Genomic DNA, 23,466 nt, shown 5'->3' on the forward strand with positions numbered 1-23,466 from the left:
GAACTTGTTGACTTTCTGATGAAAGAATTTACCCAAAGCTCTATTTATTTTTTTATTTTTATTTTTTTTCAGCGACATGAAGTCAGGTTATTGACTTCAGATATTTCTTTATCTTACCCTGGAGCTTGTAAGTTTTCCATTGTTTAAAATGTTACACTGTTTTTCAAGCACATGGCTCTTTTTAAAAAATATTTATTTATTTATTTGGTTGCACTGGGTGTTCGTTGTGGCAGGTGGACTCTTTAGTTGCGGCATGCGGGCTTCTTAGTTGTGGCACGCAAACACTTAGTTGTGGCATGCATGTGGGATCTAGTTCCCTGGCCAGGGATCGAACCCAGGCCCCCTGCATCGGGAGTGCGGAATCTTAACCACCAGAGAAGTCCCGAACCTGTGCATTTTAATGCCAGGGATACAAAGATGAATACAACGCAGGTCCTGATCTTCAGTGTTTTCCAAAGAGTAGATAGAACCTGTGTCGCTGGTGGTATGGGGGTGGCTTTAGATGGTACAGGACATTATTACCTAGAACCAGCCCATCAGACGTGCAGTTTCGTGGATATTATTGTTTAAGAAAAGATGAAAGTAGGTATTCTAGGATAAATAGGTGAAAAATATTTAAATTTTAAGTTCAGGTAATATTTCAATATGAACAAATTGTAAAGGGTAGTTTGGGGAACGCTGACCCACAGAGACAGTGCATCTAATGAAATCCCAGAGGATGAATTGATTAGTTCTGACTGAGGGAAACACAAGGACTTAATGATTAAAAAGTAAGCTTTAGTTTGGTTTTCAACGGAGTCCAAATTAATCAGATTTTAATGAAAATCTGGGTTGTAATAAATACTGATTTTCAAAATAGTGGCATTACCTGAATAACTATTTTGTTTCACTGTGAAAAGATGCATTCTCTAGAATATTCATTGCAACATGAGAGTGAAATTGGAAATGACATGAATGTCTAACGGTAGGAAATAGGTTAAAATATTGTACACTGATAAAGAGGAATAGTATGCAACCATTACAAATGGTGGTGTAGGTGTATATTGACATGGAAAGACATTCACAATATCTAGATAAGAAGAAAAATATGTGAGATTGAAAAACCACTAATGAAAAGCCCTAAAGGATGTACTAACGTGTTAACTAACAGTGGTTATGTTTTTAAGCTGCTGGGATTTCAACTAATTTTTTTTTAAACTCTTGGTATGCTCTAATTATGAGATGAACATAGGTACCTTCTCTCTTTTTTTTAACAGAGAAAAGTTCAGTTTCCCATTTCATCTGTGTACAGAACAGTATAGCTTTCCCGATCCTGTTGTGATTTCTTCTCTTACAGGTGTGGAGGCACGGTTGGTGCTGTTTTCACTTGTCCACTAGAAGTCATTAAGACGAGGTTGCAGTCTTCAAGAATAGCTCTTCGGACAGTCTATTATCCTCAGGTTCATCTGGGAACCATCAGCGGAGCTGGGATGGTGAGACCAACGTCAGTGACGCCTGGACTCTTACAGGTTCTGAAGTAAGTTCAGTCCTGGTTCCAACTCCTGCCCCCAGCCCCCCGCCCCCACTGTCAATGCAGAATGTTTATCAGGCCCATCGGATGGAATGTTCTGTTTGTACAGGCTTTGTCCAAATTTAAGAATTAGGTTTCTGTACCAATACCTTTGAACTTTGACCTTTCTCTCTTGGCCTGAGGGCTCCCTGTGTGCACGTGATCAACGTGCAAGGACAGTTAAAGTAAACCTAACAAAGCAAACCCAACATCCATGTTTAAACTGTTGCATCAAAGTGTTGCTCTTGCCCCAAATCTTCTGAGGGCTAGCGAGAAGCTCTGAGGTGGTAGTGAAATTAAAATTTTTTTTTTTTTTTTTGCGGTATGTGGGCCTCTCACTGTTGTGGCCTCTCCCGTTGCGGAGCACAGGCTCCGGACGCGCAGGCCCAACGGCCATGGCTCACGGGCCCAGCCACTCCGCGGCACGTGGGATCCTCCCAGACCGGGGCACGAACCCGTGTCCCCTGCATCGGCAGGTGGACTCTCAACCACTGCGCCACCAGGGAAGCCCTAAAATTTTTTAAATTACACAAGAGGAGGGTTGTGAATATTTTTAAGAGGAAGTAATATGGAAATAAAATGTTGCAATTTTTTACTTTTTATTAGGAAATAATTTTACATTTATAGAAAAGTTGAAGTATATATTTAGTAAAATGGTCTTTAAAATTTTTGTTTCATACCTAGGCTATCTTCCTAATTTGTTATTTTTACTGCATTAAAATATCTCATTTGTTTACAAAGTAGCTAAATGTTCTTAGGTCGAATTTGGCTTATCAGTCTCTGTGTGTAAGGCAAAATCAGTAATTCAGAAGAGCGCTTGGCAATGTCTGCGTTTTATCTTGGGGCCTTGTGCTTTAAAAGAGATGTTCAGTAAATGATAGTTGAGTTTGACTACACTGATACTCAGAACTCTAGCACTGATCATTGGGAGAGCGTGGGTTCAAGAGGGACACGGCTGGGTATCAGTGTGTGTGTTTAATTGGGAAGTGTTAGGAAAAGATGCAGTAAAATGGAAGTGCTCTTTCTTAATAACCGCGACACTTCGCACTTTGGGCAGAATTCCGTCACATTTTAGATAAGGTAGAATGGATTGGAAAGCACTTAATTTATTTTTAGGTACGTTTTGTTTGTAAAGCCGACTTCTGAGTCACTCAGGCACCCATGCCAAACACACGTACGAGGGTGCATCCAAGCTCGGGTAAAACTGGGCAGCAGGACCGGCTGCCGAGGGCAAGGTCCCAAGTGGGAGAATCAGAAACCCAACTAGGGAAAGAGGCGGCTGGTACCCAAGACTTGAGGAGAATCTTTTTTTTTTTTTTTTTTTTTTTTTTAATTGAACACTGAGAAGGGTTGGGGAGGCACAAAAGGCAGAAAGTTAGGGGCAGGCGCAAGCAAGGCGGACGCACAGAGACGAGAGGCACACTTTGCTCTCAGTAAGGAGAGAGACAAGCCCGTTTCCTCCAGAAACATGGCTCTGAAGACACCCCGTCTCAGTTCGCCTTTTTATAAGTGTAGTCACTAGCAGTGTCTCAAATGACACCTTTCTTCTGAGGAACTTAAAATGCTTTGGACCTAGTGAAACAGGTAATTTGCCAACTCTGCTAACATCCAAGGTGAACTTCCTCCTGCATGCCTGCCAACAACGCATGACGAGTGGATTCATCTACTTACTGTAACTGGGAAGCTCTTGCCCGGAAGTTGAGGGTGTCACCGGGGCCAAGCCCGTAGATAAATGGGACTGCTTCTCTAGTTCAAGTGTTTCAGGGTGCGTGTTCTGTGCCCCCAGTACCTCTGTCTCTCTGTCTCCAGTAAATCTCTCTCCATGTATGCTTTTCCCCAATTAGGACAATTGTTTACTAAAAGGTAAACCAAAGGGGAAGAAGAGCCTCTCCATCTTTTAAAACACATGAACAGTGCCCACACCGCACGCAAGAAAACCCATTTTCCTAAGTGGTCTGGCGAGAGACCTTGCCCCTTTCTCCATCCTCAGGAGCAGTGGAGAAACTTCTGCCCAGATGCCTCCAAGGCCCATGCCCCACCCCCCAGTAAAAGCCAAAGCTACCTCTGGGGCCTGCCGGTCTCAGCACCCCTGTCACCCACCTCTCCCATTACTTCCCTGACTTCACCTCGTATTTCCCCTCCCGAACCCTTTCGGCTACACCAGCCTCCTCCTGTCCCTTTAAAAGACTGGGAACTCTGGAACATTCCACATCAGGGCCTTTCTACTGGACATTATCTGCATGGCTGGCCCTCAGTTGTCACCTTTGCAGGAAGACCTTGCAGTGACCATGCTGTTGAAAACTGAGCCCTTCCGTCACACCCTGTGCCTCCTTCCTGCTTTGTTTCTATCCACAGCACTCACCTCTATCCAACACACAGTGTAGTTTACTTATTTATATTGTTTCTTTTCTCTCCCTGCCCCCACCAGAACGGAAGTACCTCAGAGGCAGGGACTTTGGTTTGTTTTGACCACCAATGTATCCCCAAGCACTGAGAATGCCGCCTGTCACACAGCAAGAATTCAGGACAAATAGAATGTGGCACATCAGTAAGATACTGAATGTAAAGAGCTTAACACACAGTCCTCCCCCCACCATGTAAATAACAAATATTAGCTGCTATCATAATACATACTTTCTGTACTTTTGAAACATAAGAATTATAACTGAGTTTCTTGGTAGCCAAGGCAAAAACGGGACTATCACACTACATAATTCTCATCTGGAGAAAGCACACTTGCTCTTCGGGGCAGATATATGTCATTTCCTGTTAATAAGTTCTGAAAGCAGTCTGTTACCCAGTACTTACATCAGACGGTGTACCAGCATAAGAAGCCTATCTTTTAGGATGCTTTAATGGAAGATGACTACTTTTCACTTTACCACCACCCTCCTGGCTCATCTGGATCATTGGACTGCTTTTTGATTCTTCCATTTATCACCCCCAGGCTAGGGCAGTGATGATGGTCTTCAGAGCCTGCTCTATCCAGGAAATAGTAAACCAAGGACAGAGATCCAGGCCTTTTCTCTATGCCACAAAGCCCATCAAGGTTGTCTGTTCACAGTTTTAGAAGCCATTGGGTTTATCAGATGATTATTCATTTAAAACTAAGCTGCTTATTATTAGTCTTACTCTTCCAAGAAGTACTGCATTTATCTTTTTTTTTTCTTACTTCTTTTTATTTATTTATTTTTATTTTTGGCTGCGTTGGGTCTTCGTTGCCGCATGCGGGCTTTCTCCAGTGGGGGCGAGCGGGGGCTACTCTTCGTTGTGGTGCGCGGGCTTCTCTTGTTGCGGAGCACGGGCTCTAGGCACATAGGCTTCAGTAGTTCTGGCACGTGGGTTCAGTAGTTGTAGCTCACGGGCTCAGTAGTTGTAGGTCACGGGCTCTAGAGTGCAGGTTCAGTAGTTGTGGTGCACAAGCTTAATTGCTCTGCGGCATGTGGGATCTTCCCGGACCGGGGCTCAAACCCGTGTCCCCTGCATTGGCAGGCGAATTCTTAACCACTATGCCACCAGGGAAGCCCAAGAAGTACTGCATTTAAAGACATAACAGACAACAGAATTTGTGTACAGGAAGTTTATTTTTCAAAGTACAAATCAGTGTTTGCTTGTGTCTCGTGTTAGGTTAACCTATTAGAGAAAAAATATTCTCCAGTGGAGCATCAATTACCTTTATATTTTGAATATAGTTACTTAAAAAGAAAACAGACAAGATGTTAAAACAATTAGGCTCTCACTATTAAATTTACCAAGGGGTAATTAATAATCCTTTTATTCAGGTATCTGCCTTAAAAAGTCTTATGACTTAGACTTCTTTTTTTTTTTTTTTTCCTAATCAGAACTCCTGTTCTTTAAACCACTTCAGGTACTTTATTTTTGTTTTTTGAAGTACCTCTTTGAAAAGTAATATGTTAGTGAGGTCTTTTCTCTTTTAAAAACTGATGGGTTCAGATGAGAGCCTTGTCCTGGATTGGTCTGTGGTATGCATAGTATGATCTAAAATAGTGAAGAGAATGAAATGCTCCAAACAGGACCCTAATTTCTTTCTGCATTTCTTTCCTAAATGAAAGTTTCTGTGACTGTGGGAAAATTAGTCTGGGTCCTAACAAGCTGAGGAGTACCACTTATAGTAGGAACTTGATTGTTGCAGAAAAGTTTTGTAAACATCCAGCTAGGTTAGCAGTTTGAATTATGTAACAGATTTGACTTTTTGCCCACTGTTAATATGCGTAACTATGGAGACAGCCTTTCTGCAGTTCTTAAAAGGCCTGAGTCATTTGAGGACATGAGTTCCCTACTGCATTATAGATGAGCGGCTCCCAGCTCCCTGGAGCCAGAGATTCCCTTAATTGTGTGTAGGTGACCCCTGGGCCGGCTGCACGGTGAACAGTCGTGGGGACCAAAGATGGAGTCTGAACTTTAAAAAATGTTGAATGTATTGACCGTTTGAAATCTTTTACATGCTATACTATAAGGTGTAGGTCACTTCAGGGTGTTATTTGAGAGAAGTTTTGGTTGAGAGAGCCTGGCTTTTTAAAAGCCCAATCCTGTTTTGAGAAAGAGTAACAGTAAAGTATTTAAAGTTGAAAACACTAAACTCTGATGCCTGTATTAAGGACCAAATGGCTTGGTTTTGGCCAGTGTGAAAATGCACTGAAACTCCGTGTCCTTCATTTGGAGTGTTAGGTTTACAGAAACCCACGAATTGTCTTTACCCCAACCCTTGTTTCGTGGCTTTGTGGGCTACAAACATGAGTTCAGTATTTTTATAACCTATGACCTATAGCTTTTTTTTAAGAACTTTTTTTTTTTTAAATAATTTCTAACTTACAGAAAAGTTACAGGATCAGTACAAATAACTTGCTTATATACTCTACCTCAGGTCACTTGTTTTTAACATTTTGCCACATTGGCTTATTTGTTTTTGCTCTATATACATATGTTTTTTTTTTCTGAACCATTTGAAAATAGGTTACATTGCATTATGTCCCTTTACCCTTAATTCTTTAGCATTTATTTCCTACAAAAAGGATATTCTCTTAAAACCACAGTTTTCAAATTCAGGAAATTTAATATTGATATACTGCTTTTTAACTAATCTACAGTCTATATTCCAGTTTTATCATTTATCTATTGTTAAGCGATTGATTTAGCACAAGGGTTAAATTTTGTTTTAAAACTCTGTTCCTACCAATATGTCTTCTGTTTTCAAGAACCTTTTCAGTGAGGCTTTCTAGGGTTTTTTTTGTTTGTTTAACTGCTTTATTAAGATGTAATCTACATGCCATACAATTTGCCCACTTAGAGCACACAGTTCTCCTGTTGTAGTATGTTCAGAGTTTTGTGCACCCATCACAATTCTAGAACGTTTTCATCCCCACTATAAGAATCCCCTAACCTGTTTTCAGTCACTCCCCATCCCCAGGACCCCAGCCCTAGACAACCAACTACTAATCTTCCTTCTGTCTGTATAGATTTGTCTCCTGGATATTTCATCTAAATGAAATCGTACAGCATATATGGCCTTTTGTGTCCAGCTCCTTTCACTTAACCTACTTTTTTTTTAAGATTTATTTATTGTTTATTTTATTTATTTTTTGGCTGTGTCGGGTCTTAATTGTGGCACACCGGATGTTTGTTGTGGTGCGCGGGCTTCTCTCTAGTTGTGGCTTGCGGGTTTTCTCTTCTCTAGTTGTGGCGCGCAGGTTCCAGAGCATGTGGACTCTGTAGTTTGTGTCATGCAGGCTCTCTAGTTGAGGCGCGCCAGCTCAGTAGTTGTGGCGCATGGGCTTAATTGCCCCAGGACCTGAACAGATATTTGGACACTCACGTTCATAGTAGCCAAAAGGCAGAAGCAGCCCAAGTGTCCATCCACGGATAAATGGGTGAACATGTGGGGCATCCATATAATGGATTTATAATTTAGCCTTAAAAAGAAGGAAATTCTGACACATGCTATAACATAGATGAACCTTAATGACACTGTGCTGAGTGAAAGAAGCCAGTCACAAAAGGACAAATACTGTAGGATTCTACTTGTATGAGATCCCTAGAGCAGTCAAATTCATAGAGACAGAAAGTAGAAGGGTGGTTGCCAGGGCTGGGGTTGGGGAATGGAGAGTTAGTGTTTACTGGGTATGGAATCTGTTTGAATTTTTGAATTTTCTTTATTTTTTTAATACAGCAGGTTCTTATTAGTTATCCATTTTATACATATTAGTGTATACATCTCAATCCCAATCTCCCAATTCATCACATCCCCGCCACTTTCCTCCCTTGGTGTCTGTGTTTGTTCTCTACATCTGTGTCTCAATTTCTGCTCTGCAAACCAGTTCATCTGTACCATTTTTCTAAGTTCCACATATATGCGTTAATATACGATATTGGTTTTTCTCTTTATGACTTACTTCACTCTGTATGACAAACTCTAGATCCATCCACGTCTCTACAGATGACCCAATTTCATTCCTTTTTATGGCTGAGTGATATTCCATTGTATGTATGTGCCACATCTTCTTTATCCATTCATCTGTCTATGGACATTTAGGTTGCTTCCATGTCCTGGCTATTGTAAATAGTGCTGCAGTGAACATTGGGGTCCATGTGTCTTTTTCAGTTATGGTTTTCTCTGGGTACATGCCCAGTAGTGGGATTGCTGGGTCATATGGTAATTCTATTTTTATTTTTTTAAGGAACCTCCATACTATTCTCCGTAGTGGTTGTATCAATTTACATTCCCACCAACAGTGCAAGAGGGTTCCCTTTTCTCTACACCCTCTCCATCATTTGTTGTTTGTAGATTTTCTGATGATGCCTATTCTAACTGGTGTGAGGTGATACCTCATTGTAGTTTTGATTTGCATTTCTCTAATAATTAGTGATGTTGAGCAGCTTTTCATGTACTTCTTGGCTATCTGTACATCTTCTTTGGAGAAATGTCTATTTAGGTCTTCTGCCCATTTTTGGATTGGGTTGTTTGTTTAATATTGAGCTGCATGAGCTGTTTATATATTTTGGAGATTAATCCTTTGTCTGTAATTTGCAAATATTTTCTCCCATTCTCAGGGCTGTCCTTTCGTCTTGTTTGTAGTTTCCTTTGCTATGCAAAAACTTTTATGTTTCATTAGGACCCATTTGTTTTTATTTCCATTACTCTAGGAGGTGGATCAAAAAAGATCTTGCTGTGATTTATGTCAAAGAGTGTTCTTCCTATGTTTCCCTCTAAGAGTTTTAGAGTGTCTGGTCTTACATTTAGGTCTCTAATCCATTTTGAGTTTATTTTCATGTATGGTGTTAGGGAGTGTTCCAATTTCATTCTTTTACATGTAGCTGTCCAGTTTTCCCAGCACCAGTTATTGAAGAGACTGTCTTTTCTCCATTGTATATCCTTGTCTCCTTTGTCATAAATTAGTTAACCACAGGTGTGTGGGTTTATCTCTGGGCTTTCTATCCTGTTCCATTGATCTATGTTTCTGTTCTTGTGCCAGTACCATATTATCTTGATTACTGTAGCTTTGTAGTATAGTCTGAAGTCAGGGAGTCTCATTCCTCCAGGTCCGTTTTTTCCCCCTCAAGACCACTTTGGCTATTCAGGGTCTTTTGTGTCTCCATACAAATTTTAAGATTTTTTGTTCTAGTTCTGTAAAAAAAATGCCATTGGTAATTTGATAGGGATTGCATTGAACCTGTAGACTGCTTTGGGTAGTATAGTCATTTTCACAATATTGATTCTTCCAATCCAAGAACATGGTATATCTCTCCATCTGTTGGTATCATCTTTAATTTATTTTATCAGTGTCTTACAGTTTTCTGCATACAGGTCTTTTGTCTCCCTAGGTAGGTTTATTTCTAGGTATTTTATTCTTTTTGTTGCAGTGGTAAATGGGAGTATTTACTTAATTTCTCCTTCAGATTTTTCATCGTTAGTGTATAGGAATGCAAGAGATTTCTGTGCATTAATTTTGTATCCTGCAGCTTTACCAAGTTCATTGATTAGCTCTAGTAGTTTTCGAGTGGCATCTTTAGAATTCTCTATGTATAGTATCATGTCATCTGCAAACAGTGACAGTTTTACTTCTTTTCTAATTTGTATTCCTTTTATTTCTTTTTCTTCTCTGATTGCCGTGGCTAGGACTTCCAAAACTATGTTGGATAATAGTGGTGAGAGTGGACATCCTTGTCTTGTTCCTGATCTTAGAGAAAATGCTTTCAGCTTTTCACCACTGAGAATGATGTTTGCTGTGGGCTTGTCATATATGGCCTTTATTATGTTGAGGTAGGTTCCCTCTGTGCCCACTTTCTGGAGAGCTTTTATCATAAATGGGTATTGAATTTTGTCAAAAGCTTTTTCTGCATCTATTGAGAGGATCATATGGATTTTTATTCTTCAGTTTGTTAATATGGTGTCTCACATTGATTGATTTGCATATATTGAAGAATCCTTGCATCCCTGGGATAAATCCCACTTGATCATGGTGTGTGATCCTTTGAATGTGTTGTTGGATTCTGTTTGCTAGTATTTTGTTGAGGATTTTTGCATCAGTATTCATCAGTGATTTTGGTCTGTAATTTTCTTTTTTTGTAGTATCTTTGTCTGGTTTTGGTATCAGGGTGACGGTGGCCTCATAGAATGAGTTTGGGAGTGTTCCCTCCTCTGCAATTTTTTGGAAGAGTTTGAGAAAGATGGGTGTTAGCTCTTCTCTAAATGTTTGATAGAATTTACCTGTGAAGCCATCTGGTCCTGGACTTTTGTTTGTTGGAAGATTTTTAATCACAGTTTCAATTTCATTACTTGTGATTGGTCTCTTCATATTTTCTGTTTCTTCCTGGTTCAGTCTTGGAAGTTTATACCTTTCTAAGAATTTGTCCGTTTCTTCCAGGTTGTCCATTTTATTGGCATAGAGTTGCTTGTAGTAGTCTCTTAGGATGCTTTGTATTTCTGTGGTGTATGTTGTAATAACTTCTCTTTTTCATTTCTAATTTTATTGATTTGAGTCCTCTCCCTCTTTTTCTTGATGAGTCTGGCTAATGGTTTATCAATTTTGTTTATCTTCTCAGAACCAGCTTTTAGTTTTATTGATCTTTGCTATTGTTTTCTGTGTTTCTATTTCATTTATTTCTGCTTTGATCTTTATGATTTCTTTCCGTCTACTAATAGTTCCTTTAGGTGTAAGGTTAGATTGTTTATTTGAGTTGTTTGTTGTTTCTTGAGGTAGGATTGCATTGCTATAAACTTCCCTCTTAGAACTGCTTTTGCTGCATCCCGAAGGTTTTGGATTGTCATGTTTTCTTTGTCATTTGTCTCTAGGTATTTTTTGATTTCCTCTTTGATTTCTTCAGTGATCTCTTGGTTATTTAGTAACGTATTGTTTAGCCTCCATGTGTTTGTGTTTTTTACATTTTTTCCCTGTAATTGATTTCTAATCTCATAGCACTGTGGTCAGAAAAGATGCTTGATGTGATTTCAGTTTTCTTAAATTTACTGAGGCTTGATTTGTGACCCAAGATGTGACCTATCCTGGAGAATGTTCTGTGTGCACTTGAGAAGAAAGTATAATCTGCTGTTTTTGGATGGAATGTCCTATAAATATCAATTAAATCTATCTGGTCTGTTGTGTCCTTTAAAGCTTGTGTTTTCTTATTAATTTTCTGTTTAGATCTGTCCATTGGTGTAAATAAGGTGTTAAAGTCCCCCACTATTATTGTGTTACTGTTGATTTCCTCTTTTATAGCTGTTAGCAGTTGCCTTATGTATTGAGGTGCTCCTATGTTGGGTGCATATATATTTATAATTGTTATATCTTCTTCTTGGATTGATCCCTTGATCATTATGTAGGGATCCTTGTCTCTCCTAACATTCTTTATTTTAAAGACTATATTTAAAGACTATTTTATCTGATATGAGCATTGCTACTCCAGCTTCCTTTTGATTTCCATTTGCATGGAATATCTTTTTCCATCCCCTCATTTCAGTCTGTATGTGTCCCTATGTCTGAAGTGGGTCTCTTGTAGACAGCATATATATGGGTCTTGTTTTTGTATCCGTTCAGCAAGCCTGTGTCTTTTGGTTGGGGCATTTAATCCATTCACATTTAAGGTAATTATCGATATGTATGTTCCTATTACCATTGTCTTAATTGTTTTGGGTTTGTTTTTGTAGGTACTTTTCTTGTGTTTCCCACTTAGAGAAGTTCCTTTGGCATTTGTTGTAGAGCTGGTTTGGTGGTGCTGAATTCTTTTAGCTTTTGCTTGTCTGTAAAGCTTTTGATTTCTCCATCGAATCTGAATGAGATCCTTGCTGGGTAGAGTAATCTTGGTTGTAGGTTCTTCCCTTTCATCACTGTAAATATGGCATGCCACTCCCGTCTGGCTTGTAGAGTTTCTGCTGAGAAAGCAGCTGTTAACCTTACGGGAGTTCCCTTGTATGTTGTTTGGCGTTTTTCCCTTGCTGCTTTCAGTAACTTTTCTTTAATTTTTGCCAGTTTGATTACTATGTATCTCAGCGTGTTTCTCCTGGATAGGACTCTCTGTGCTTCCTGGACTTGGGTGGCTATTTCCTTGCCTGTGTTAGGGAAGTTTTCCACTATAATCTCTTCAAATATTTTCTCCGGTCCTTTCTCTCTCTCTTCTCCTTCTAGGACCCCTATAATGCGAATGTTGTTGCGTTTAATGTTGTCCCAGAGGTCTCTTAGTCTGTCTTCATTTCTTTTCATTCTTTTTTCTTTATTCTGTTCCGCAGCAGTGAATTCCACCATTCTGTCTTCCGGGTCCCTTATCCGTTCTTCTGCCTCAGTTATTCTGCTATTGATTCCTTCTAGTGTATTTTTCATTTCAGTTATTATATTGTTCATCTCTGTTTGTTTGTTCTTTAATTCTTTTAGGTCTCTGTTAAACATTTCTTGCATCTTCTCGATCTTTGCCTCCATTCTTTTTCTGAGGTCCTGGATCACCTTCACTATCATCATTCTGAATTCTTTTTCTGGAAGGTTGCCTAGCTCCATTTCATTTAGTTGTTTATCTGGGGTTTTATCTTGTTCCTTCATCTGGTACATAGCCCTCTGCCTTTTCATCTTGTCTGTCTTTCTGTGAATGTGGTTTTTATTCCACAGGCTGCAGGATTGTAGTTCTTGCTTCTGATGTCTGCCCTCTGGTGGATGAGGCTATCTCTGGAGTCTGTTTGAGAAGATGAAAAAGTTCTGGAGATGGATGCTGGTGATGGTTGTACAACAGTGTGAATGTACTTATTGCCACTGAACTATATACACTTAAAAATGGAAAATGGTAAAAAAAATTTATGTATATGGTACCACAGTAAAAAAGTTTTTAAAGAAAAAGCAGGCACAGTATTCTCTTTGAACTTGAGATACTAAGCTTTGGCTTTAAAGAGCAATCATCTGTCCCGTGAAAATTACTGGATTTTTCTATTCCTCATTTCCCTGTTTAGGGCTCTCCTATAATAGGTAAAGATCTAGAAGATAGGATTATTAGAAATAAGGAATAAATCCAAAAGAAATACCATCCAAAGAAATTTCTCAACCTGTTTCTCAGTGAATCTTGTCATAACAAGGACATCATTTCCTGTATCAGACCCTTTGTTGCTCTCTGCCTTCCTAGGATGTCGGTGGGTAGTGCAAACCCTGAACACCTTGCTCCTGCCTGAACAAGGGAGATTTTGAAGCATGTTTTTTCACTGTAGTAATGAAAGCAGTATTCATCAGTCTTCTGATTTTGTATTGTAATATAATCAGATAAGACCCTGGGGTTTTGTAAACATTCTGTTCTTTATTCAGGGAGCTAATGTGAAGGCTGACCCCTTATCATTTTGCACAGGCCTTGCCTAAGGTTTTTTTTTTTTTTTCTTTTTTTTTTTTTTTTTTTGAGGTATGTGGGCCTCTCACTGTTGTGGCCTCTCCCGTTGCGGGGCACAGGCTCCGGACGCGCAGGCTCAGCGGCCACGGCTCACGGGCCCAGCCACTCCGCGGCACGTGGGATCCTCCGGGACCGGGGCACGAACCTGTGTCCCCTGCATTGGCAGGCGGACTCTTAACCACTGCGCCACCAGGGAAGCCCCTAAGGTTTTTAAAGATACATCTTTTCTCGTTATTCAGGTCGATCTTGGAGAAGGAGGGACCAAAGTCACTTTTTAGAGGCTTGGGTCCAAATTTGGTTGGAGTTGCACCATCAAGGTAAGCATTAATCTTTCAGCTAGCTCACTGCATACAGTATCTAATACACCGAGTCCTTTCTTACTGGAGGGGCAATACCGCTAGATGTCTAGTTTCTTCTTCTGTGGGGGATTTGCCAAAGTGCATCTGACATATAGAAGTAATGATAACTGTTGGCATGTCTTTCAGTGTGTGCGTGAGAAAGAGATTCTTAGTTATTTTATTCTTAAGTTGAGAATTATTCTGCTCCCATCACGTGGTGTCTTCTCTGAGTGTTTGCTACTCTAAGTATGGCCTGTGGTCAGCAGCATTGGCTGTTAAAACTACGCAATCTCAGACCACACCCCACACCTACATCAGAATTTGCATTCTGCCAAGACCCACAGGTGATTCATATGCACTTGGAAGCACTGATCTAAAGCAGTTTTAAAGGCTTCCAAGCTTACTTTATTTAAAATATTCTTATTTGTGTTACAAGGTTTAATTCTCTTTAAAACTTATTTGAATATATCAAGCTACATTGTCCCAATGCAGTAGCCCCTGGTCATGTGGGGATACTTAAATCAATTAAAATTAAAAATTCAGGGGCTTCCCTGGTGGCGCAGTGGTTGAGAGTCCGCCTGCCAGTGCAGGGGAAACGGGTTCGTGCCCCGGTCTGGGAGGATCCCACATGCCGCGGAGCGGCTGGGCCCGTGAGCCATGGCCACTGGGCCTGTGCTCCGCAACGGGAGAGGCCACAACAGTGAGAGGCCCACATACCGCAAAAAAAAAAAAAAAAAAAAAAAAAAAAAAAAAAAAAAAAAAAAAAATTCAGTTCTTTGGTCTCACCTGCCACATTTCAAGTTACTTAGCATTCATATGTAGCTAGTGGCTCCTGCATTGGAGATCATAGGTATAGAACATTTCCATCTCTGCAGAAAGTTCTTTTCGACAGTGCTGATACAGAGGATAAGCTGTGTGGATATGAAAGTGAATGTCTCTGCGTGTGTGTGTGTGTGTGTGTGTGTGTGTGTGTGTGTGCACGTGCGCACTCATAGCAGCGTATCTCTGAAAAGTAGGTAAGAAACTGCTTCTAGAAATTGCCTCCTGGGAGGGGAAGCTCAGTGACAAGGGTCACTTATGTGAATCCACATAGTACTTGAATAGACTTTAAGCAAAATTAATCTTTATAACAAAAATGAGAATTTTGTTTTATACAAAGTGAAGACTAAAAGCTTCTAGAATACTTGCTCCAGTTTATACACAGATTTCCTGAGGATGTTGTGAAAATGCAGAGGTCCAAGAGGGAGGGGATATAGGTATACATATAGCTGATATACTTCATTGTACAGCAGAAACTAACACAACATTGTAAAGCAATTATATGCCATTAAAAAAATGCAGATTCTTATTAAATCCTTTTGTTCCTTTGGAATTCTGTAGCTTATGTGTATAATCTATTGAAAATATAGAAAGTACTAGTCCGTGAGGTTATATGAGGTATGCATTATTAAGAGAAGGCAAACATACTGCATATATGTAGTAAATTTTCTAAATGGAGTCAGATCTACTTGTGGACAGTGCTAACTTGGTAACACCTGTCAATCTGATATAGAGTTCTGGCCACCACACCCATTTAGAACAGTTGGGACCTAGAAAAAATGAAAGACTGTTTTATAACACGTTCATGATACGTAGTCAGGATCCTAAGTTGAAAATACATTCTATAATTGATCCACGGTCCAGCTGAAAAAAAAGCATTTTCCCTGACATTGCTGGTGAAGAAGCAGGGACACTCACAGCCAGGCTCTGCTCTCCAGCCCCAGCAGGAGAGGAGACAGAAGCGGGGAAGCAGACAGAGGCAGAGAAGAGAAGACCGGAGAGCCAAGGTGGGGGGCCCGCCACCCCCAGCGGTCCCTTTCTGGGGCTGGGAGCACGTCAGTGGAGGGTGCACTTGACGAAAACACGTGTGCCACCGTACATGTTCCTATGTGATCCTGAGTCATCAGGAAAAGAGTTCACAGTACATCTGACATACTCATTTTGGTGTAAGACAGGGCAAGTGTGGTATGTTTTAGAAATGTATTATAAATTTTAACAGTTGTGGTATATGTTGGTGCTTAAAAGGATTGGCATTCATCCAGGATGAAGACCGTAAACGGACTTTGTATGTATATTACCAAAACCTCATTTTCCTCAGTTGTTTTGGGCACTCCCGTCATCATTGAGTACTTTCTGGAGAGCCAATCAGGAGCTTCCTGAAGATGCCTGCAGCAGGTTTTGGTTTTAGCACAGATAAGGTCAAGCTTTCGGTTACATGTTAACTTCTTTCCCACATTGCTAGATTTGTCAGGGGTTGCGGAAGGACATACATATTATATAGTGTCGAACCAATGTCTTGATAGCATTCTCTCTTTGTTCTAACAGGGCTGTGTACTTTGCATGCTACTCCAAAGCCAAAGAGCAGTTCAATGGCATTTTCGTGCCTAATAGCAATACTGTGCACATTTTCTCAGCTGGCTCTGCAGGTATGTTACCATAGTGAGTGGAGATGAGTTGCTCACTTTCCTAAAGCATGTGTTGTACCAAACAGCTTTCTCCAGGAATTAGAAATTAGGTCTCTGCTTCTTTTGCATCTAAAATCATTTTCCTAAAGCTTTATGTTAGAAGTGATAAAACATGAGTGTTTGAGAGCGGTTTGTAACTTGCTTCCGTTTTCTTTTACCCCTGAAGCTTTTTATTCTCCCTCAAAATTGACATGTTCTCATGCATGCTACTGGTTAGTGTGATGTATCTTTTAAAGGAATATTAATGTGTTTTCATGCCTTTTTATTACATTATTTTCTAAAATTCGAGCTGCTTTTTCTGTGGCTCCCGACAGTGTCTAGCCTACCCTGAGTACAGTTGGCACATCTGTCCTTAACCGTTGGATTCTGTGATGAGGGCTCAGGGCTTGTAGTGGGATTCCTGCAGTAGGACCAGTGATAGATTAGGTAGCTTCTGTTCTTTTTTGAGGGAATCATTCCAGCTACCATGGAAAATTCACAAAAGGATTTTTTCCCCAGGAAATACTTGGCAAAAACATGGACATGTAGATTGCTGAGAGAAGGCTATGTCTTTTTCGATGTAGATTTTATGTCTATTTTAATAGAAGGGTGTTTTAGGTAATTAAATTGGCATTTTATGAAAACTTTCTACCCTCCAAGTTGTACGTATCAGCCTTGTCCCTGTTACTCCAAATAAAAGTACTAGTAATCCATCTGAATAGTTACGGATAATAATTTCTGGACCCCAAATGGGAAATGACATTAGCAGAGCTGCTTCACAACAAGAAAGGTGTTTTACAGGATATGGAGCTCTGAGAGGAGTGCGTGGGGTTCAGAGGAGGTCAGGCTTCACTGCCGAGGCCGATAGGGAGTTAGCCATACGCAAAAAGCTGTGCCCCAGTTCTGTAACTTTTGCAAAATTAACATAGAGGAACCTTGGTAAATAAAACAGACCTAGAGGGAGATTTTTTTTTTAATGAAGTCTTTAATTTGCTGTTTTAAGGAGCTGATGTTGCTGTTATTGTTTTTTGTTTTGTTTTTTTTTTCCTCCTTCCTGGTAACATTCAGTTTTTTGGGTTTCTTTGTAATTCTAGTATAGTTGATTTACAAAGTTTTGTTAGTTTCAGGTGTACAGCAGAGTGATTCAGTTTCTTATGTATACACACACACATATATATTCTTTTTCAGTTTCTTTTCCATTATGGTTTATTATAAGATATTGAATATAGTTCCCTGTGCTGTACAGTAGGTCCTTGTTGTTCATCTGTGGAGGGAGATTTTTAAACCACTATCTAGTGTCCTATTATCTAATCAATCTACTTAGACTGTGGAGGGGATGAGGTATTCCAGAGGACTCACTGCGTGTCAGGTCGGTACTGCTTTTTTGGTTGGTCTGGAATGATTAACAATATTAAGATGGAGAAGACTTACTTTAAAAATGATTACTATAGGCAGATCGGTCTTAAAACTTTGATTTCCTAAAATGGTCAGGTATTAAAATGTCAAAGTTTGGATTCAGGTAAATGGAGATTTAGTTTCTTCTATTTAAGTTATATATCAGGTACCCTTTTGGATAAGATCAGCAACTTTTTAAAACAAATTATTTCTGAACCTGAACCTCTCAATTGAGTTTTAGAATAGTTTCATATATATTTACCAATGGAACCACATTAACAGGAATATCAACAGCACCACCTAGCGGCCGAATGGACTAGACAGGGCTCTAGAAAATTGAGAGATATATGTTAGGTCCTACATACCAGTAGATGTTACATTTTAGGGGACTATAGCTTTCATCTGTAGTATGGAAATATAACTGCTTCCTACCATCCGTTTTTATTATTAAGCCATTGAAAGCCTGATTTCAAAGTTTATCACATGGAGTAGACAGCTTTAATAAGCATTAACTCTGTTCACTGATAACATTTTCTATTCTTTTTTTCTTCCAGCTTTTGTCACAAATTCCTTAATGAATCCTATATGGATGGTTAAAACCCGGATGCAGCTAGAACGGAAGTAAGTTGTTAATTGTTCCTTCCTTAATATAAGAATTCTTAGGGCTTTTTTTCTTCCACCAGTTCCAGCTGTGGAGGGAGATCGTCCTTAGCCATCCCCATCCTTGTTTTGTCTGAATATAAGCATATGTAGAAACTCCTTTTGTCTTGAGGTTGATACTGCCAAGCCTTGTGGGGAGACAAAGGCCAACAGAAATAACACACAAGGGGGTGTCGGAAGTTTGCTCAGTTGTGGCCCCTGATCTGCAGGGTAGTCGGTGGGTCTCTGCTCCTGGATGACCCCACCGCCCCCAAGTTGGAGTGCTGCAGGCTCTCCTCCAGGTGGCCTCTCTTTCAAGTGGGAAGATGGCCAGGAACGGCAGAACAGCAAATGCCCCTGGTCTCAGAAGGGGCATTCTAATCTCCAAGGCCCTCAGATATCTGAGATTCCTGTGCTGAAACTAGCCAGGGATTCTTGAGATTTTTCATGCTGTGGGTTCTCTTGGCAGTCTCTGGAGAAGCGTACAGGTGCTTTTTAGAACAATATTTTTAAAAGCAGTGAAAACCAATTATTGAAATACAATTATCAGTGGGTTTTTTTTAATTGCAATATAGTAATATAATTCTTTAACACATTAAATAACAAGATCAAAGAGCATCCCCATAACTACTGTAATTTCAAGTTAGTGAAGATGGTAAACGATGCTTTGTGATAGGATTCTAAGAACCCTTCTGTTACTAGGTTGCCTAGAAATGTTGTGTGGGGCGCTGGAAACTTCCAGCTAGTCCAGTCTAACCTTAAGCTTCCCAGTAAAGAAAGCACGGGAGAGAGCGAGCAAGAGCGCCCCCTGGAAGTGGAGGTGAGGTCTGCCTTAGCTTGTTGTTCTCTTGAATGACCCCCCCATAGCCTCTGAATTGGTCTTTGATTCTGTGTTCCCCCTAATCAGTTCTGTCTGAAAGAACCTTCTAAAATGCATCAGGTCTAATCATTTTGAATAGATTGCTTGCTCAGAATCCTTCGATGAATGTCAGTTACTCTCAGGGTTAAATCCTCACTTGGCTTAACATTCAGGGTCCTTTGCGATTTTCTAAAAACGTCATGTGCTCTCATGCTTCCATCTCCCTGAATCTGCCGTCCCCTCAGCGGGAATCCCGTTTTTCCCCTTCTTGTCCCTCAAGAACACCTTGTCCTGCAAGCTTCAGACCAGTGTCCTCTCCTGGAAACCTTTGGCAATCACTCCCAATTCCAGGTGTGCACACAGTGTCCTAATGTCACTTCTGTTTAGCAGTGGATAAATGCATGAGTCAGCTGAGAGCCTTCCTTTATATGCATTCTTTTAAATCTGGCTGGTAATGACCCGTGCTTAGGACATTTGAAAGCTGTGTTTGTGTGGGCTTTGTTAACATAGCCCTTGACAATGAGTATTTGTTGCATGCTTCCTGTGCAACTGGTCATAGCAGAAACAGCAGGGAATGAGAGAGACATGGGCCCTGCCCTCCAGAAGCTCACAGCTTCACAGAAAATAAAGAGAATTCTAGGCTGGTGGGATTAGAGGCCTGAGGTGCTCCAGGACCCTGGAGGGTCCTTAATGCAGTCTGGGCAGGACATGCAGCCAGGGAGGGGCTCTTGTGGCATCCACCCTCCCATCTACAGGATGGCCGGTGGGCCTCGGCAGGTGCGAAGGTGCCTCAGGCAGGGAATCTGCTGTGCAGAAAATCGGAAAGCAAGAAAGCATTCCGAGCAGCAGAAAGAAGGGGTGTGTCCTGCATGCAGATGTGCTGGAGAAGGGGGGAGGTGCAGGGAGATAAGACGGGAGAAGCCAAAAGAGAGGGCCACATCCTTAAAAGCCCTGGGGAGGAATGGGCGTTCGGACTTGGCTTTATTTTGAGGCAGCAGAGAAGCGTTAGAGCGGTGGTTCAGGGGGCCTGTCTGTCCTCCGTTAGAGGATATCTGGCCATGTCTGGAGATGTCTTTCTCTCTCCCGACTCAGGTGGCATCTAGTGGGTGGAGGCCAGGCCGCTGCTAGGTCTCCTACCACGCATATGCCCGCCCCCAGTGGACAATTACCTGGCCCCAAATACCTATAGCGCCAAGGTCGAGCCGCCCTGCCCGAGGGGATGTTAAGCAGGGGAGCGAGGTGCTTGGCGTTTGTGTCACAAAGGTCACGCCAGGTAGGGGGTGGGACTGGGGGCCCAGGACACGGTTCTGCTCCCCACAGGGGGGCCTCCCACGTGCGCCCTGTGTGAACGCCGTCCAGTCCTGGGATTCTGTTTGTATCCCGACGGTTTATGAAAACTTCCTGTCGTGGGGTAGGAGCATCCAAGCCGAAGGCTTTTTAGTTATTGTATAGTCTATTCTGTGTTTATAATTTTACAAATGTAGAAATAATGGAATCAAAATATACCATTTGGAGACTAGAACGATAAGAAAGAATACTCATGCTCACCACCCTGTCGGAACGTTGGGGAGTTTTCCTTCAGTATTTTCTTAAAGCATATTTGTACAACGATCGCAATTATACTTCACATGTAATTTTGTCCGGCTCTCCACTTTAAGCACTTCCCCGTATCTGACTGCCTTCACAACTGTTTTAATCTAGTATATGTACCACGGTTTACGTATCTATCCCCATGTGTAGACGTTGGGATTGTTTTGATTCTGTTGCAGTCGTATTTTCCTCTGTGATGAACACCTTCCATGTAGCTCTTTCCAAAAGTAGATCAAAGACCCTGAGCACGAGTCTGTGACTCAGTACAGGTGCACGTCCCATCCTGTGGACCTCTCAGGTGTCCCGGCTGATGGGCCTGGCCTCACAGCAGGCCGGGCTCAGCCAACCACAGACCAGGGAAGACTGTGGCGCCCACCATGCGATTTCTTTTCAGCTGATCTTTGTGGCTCGGCGCAGCAGGCGGGCTCCTCAGCGTGTTGTCATAACGGCCTCTCGTTGGTCTCCTTTGTGCAGAGTGCGAGGCTCCAAGCAGATGAACACGCTCCAGTGTGCTCGCTATGTTTACCAGACGGAAGGCATTCGTGGTTTCTACAGGGGACTAACTGCCTCGTACGCTGGAATTTCAGAAACCATCATCTGTTTTGCTATTTATGAAAATTTAAAGAAGTATCTGAAAGAAGCTCCCTTAGCCTCTTCTACAAATGGGACTGAGAAAAACTCCACAAATTTTTTTGGACTTATGGCAGCTGCTGCTCTTTCCAAGGGGTGTGCATCCTGTGTCGCTTACCCCCATGGTAGGTTTTGCTTTTCCTTCCGGAGCAGGAAAAAAGCCATCAGTGTGTGTCAGTATATCCAGACCTCCGTAGCTCTCAGGTGGACGTGCAAAAGCACCCGCAGGTGACAGGGTAGCTGAGCACAGCTCAGCTGGCTTCAGCTCATGAATGCAGCTCACGCGGCAGTGGGAACTCCGCTTTACTTGGCTCCAGCAGACTGTGGCCAAAACCTGGCTGTGTGGAATGTGGGCCCTGGGTTGTGGAACTTCTGATGTTTCCAAAGAAGCCAAAAATCTGGATTTTATTTAAAATTCCTCAATTTAAAAAAATGATGTAGGAGCCAAGCTTTAAAAAAAAAATTCAGCTTCCATTTTGAATGGAGTGCTGAGGAAAACTACTTAGGGTAAGTTTACTTTTTAAGGAATTAATAATAGACCTAATGTTCTACTGAGCTACTTTAAAAAGAAAAAAAAACAGCTTATTTTATTGTGCCATGAAAAACAGGTTTTGTTTTCAAACACCCGCTGCACTGTCAGCTGTGACAAATGCACACGGTCAACTTCTCACAGGTCATTGAGTCTCCGTCATGTGCTGGGGCACCGAGCAGCCCCACGGGCTTGCAGAGAGGGGGTTGGATGCTTCCCGGGTCACGTGCCCTGAAGTCCGCTTGACAGGCAGTCACAAGTGTCATGCTGTGGGTGCCAGGGTGAGGCAGGGCCAGGTGGGCAAGGGTCTGAAAAAGGAGGAGGCTGGACAGAGTGGAGAAGGACCCTGGTAGGAGGAGAAAGTTGGGGAGTACATAAGAAGAAACTTTTATTGGAGATGTCGCCATACATAATACAAATACGCCTCCAGGGAAACAACAGTGTTTACTTCACTGAGAGTAGAAAACCATAAACTATCTTAAAATTGAGTCCCATTCAAACTAAGCTTATTTTTTAAACCCCTAGAAGTTATTTGGTACTTTTGTATGTATACATCAGTCTTGGGACAATTGACCAATTCCCTAATTGACCAATTCCCAGAGTTAGAAAATGTTCTGAAAAGAACTTTTTGTTGTCTCTCTCTGACTACCCCAACCAAATAGAGCTGAGATGGCAAAGAGCCATAGCTGTACATTAACGTTTATAAAGCTGTGTGCTTCGCGTTCTCTGCACATATTGCTTGGAAGTACAGTTCATCTGTAGCCTGACGTGTGTTTCTCTCTGCAGAAGTCATAAGGACACGGCTCCGGGAGGAGGGCACCAAGTACAAGTCTTTTGTCCAGACTGCTCGGCTGGTCTTCCGGGAAGAAGGCTACCTAGCCTTTTATAGAGGACTCTTTGCCCAGCTCATCCGGCAGATACCAAATACTGCCATTGTGTTGTCTACCTATGAGTTAATTGTGTACCTGTTAGAAGACCATGCTCAGTAACAGACCAGAACATTGTGCTCTAGAAGAATAAAACTGAGAAACTCTAGAGAATTTTTTTTTCCATTGATGTGTAGAATGTTTGAGACCGAAACAGGAAAGGCCGTAGAATATCTGGCTTGTATCACCTGTTGGACGTTTCCTTTTGGATTCATGCTTTCTGGAAGGTTTAAATTCATTAACGTTAACAGTTAATTATAACTTTTGGTTGTTTTTTGTTTTGTTTTGTTTTGTTTTAACTTAAGAGAATTCAGGATTAAGCAGCCAGTAAATTAAACCATGGTATTTAAGTATAAATTTGTTTTGTGTCCTCTTTTATGTCCACCATAGGGTAAACTGTAGCTAAGGACTTCAGTGAAGCATAAGCCTAGAAACGCAGAGAAAAACTATCAAGTCAAGGTACAGTTGTTTTCTAATCTGACTGTAAGATCCTGCACTGTGGGACAGGTAGGAAGTGTCACATCTTGATGGCACAGGGCAGACCAGGACAGACTTCCCATCTAGTCTCCAAAAACCTTCCACAGATTGATCATTTAAGCTTTCCGGCTGCTGAGTTTTAAAAAATAAGTACAGCTTCCTGACACTAAATATTTTAAA

At 41.3% G+C, this 23,466-nt stretch overlaps 1 protein-coding gene across 1 annotated transcript in view; it reads left to right on the plus strand.

Annotated features, from left to right (window-relative positions):
- The window catches only part of SLC25A33 (solute carrier family 25 member 33), a gene marked incomplete at its 5' end in the record, with an annotated part of 30,761 nt that extends 7,595 nt beyond the window's left edge, over window positions 1–23,166 (plus strand). Inside the window, 6 exons of the mRNA XM_079696457.1 lie at window positions 1,337–1,516; window positions 13,660–13,737; window positions 16,123–16,223; window positions 18,191–18,257; window positions 21,199–21,479; window positions 22,670–23,166. Coding sequence (XP_079552583.1) covers window positions 1,337–1,516; window positions 13,660–13,737; window positions 16,123–16,223; window positions 18,191–18,257; window positions 21,199–21,479; window positions 22,670–22,872 — 910 coding nt within the window. The 3' untranslated portion in view covers window positions 22,873–23,166. The remainder of the gene's footprint in view (window positions 1–1,336; window positions 1,517–13,659; window positions 13,738–16,122; window positions 16,224–18,190; window positions 18,258–21,198; window positions 21,480–22,669) is intronic.
- Between the last annotated feature and the right edge of the window lie 300 nt (window positions 23,167–23,466).

The sequence above is a fragment of the Hyperoodon ampullatus genome, assembly GCF_949752795.1.
Source record: "Hyperoodon ampullatus genome assembly, chromosome: 2".
NCBI lineage: Eukaryota > Metazoa > Chordata > Mammalia > Artiodactyla > Ziphiidae > Hyperoodon > Hyperoodon ampullatus.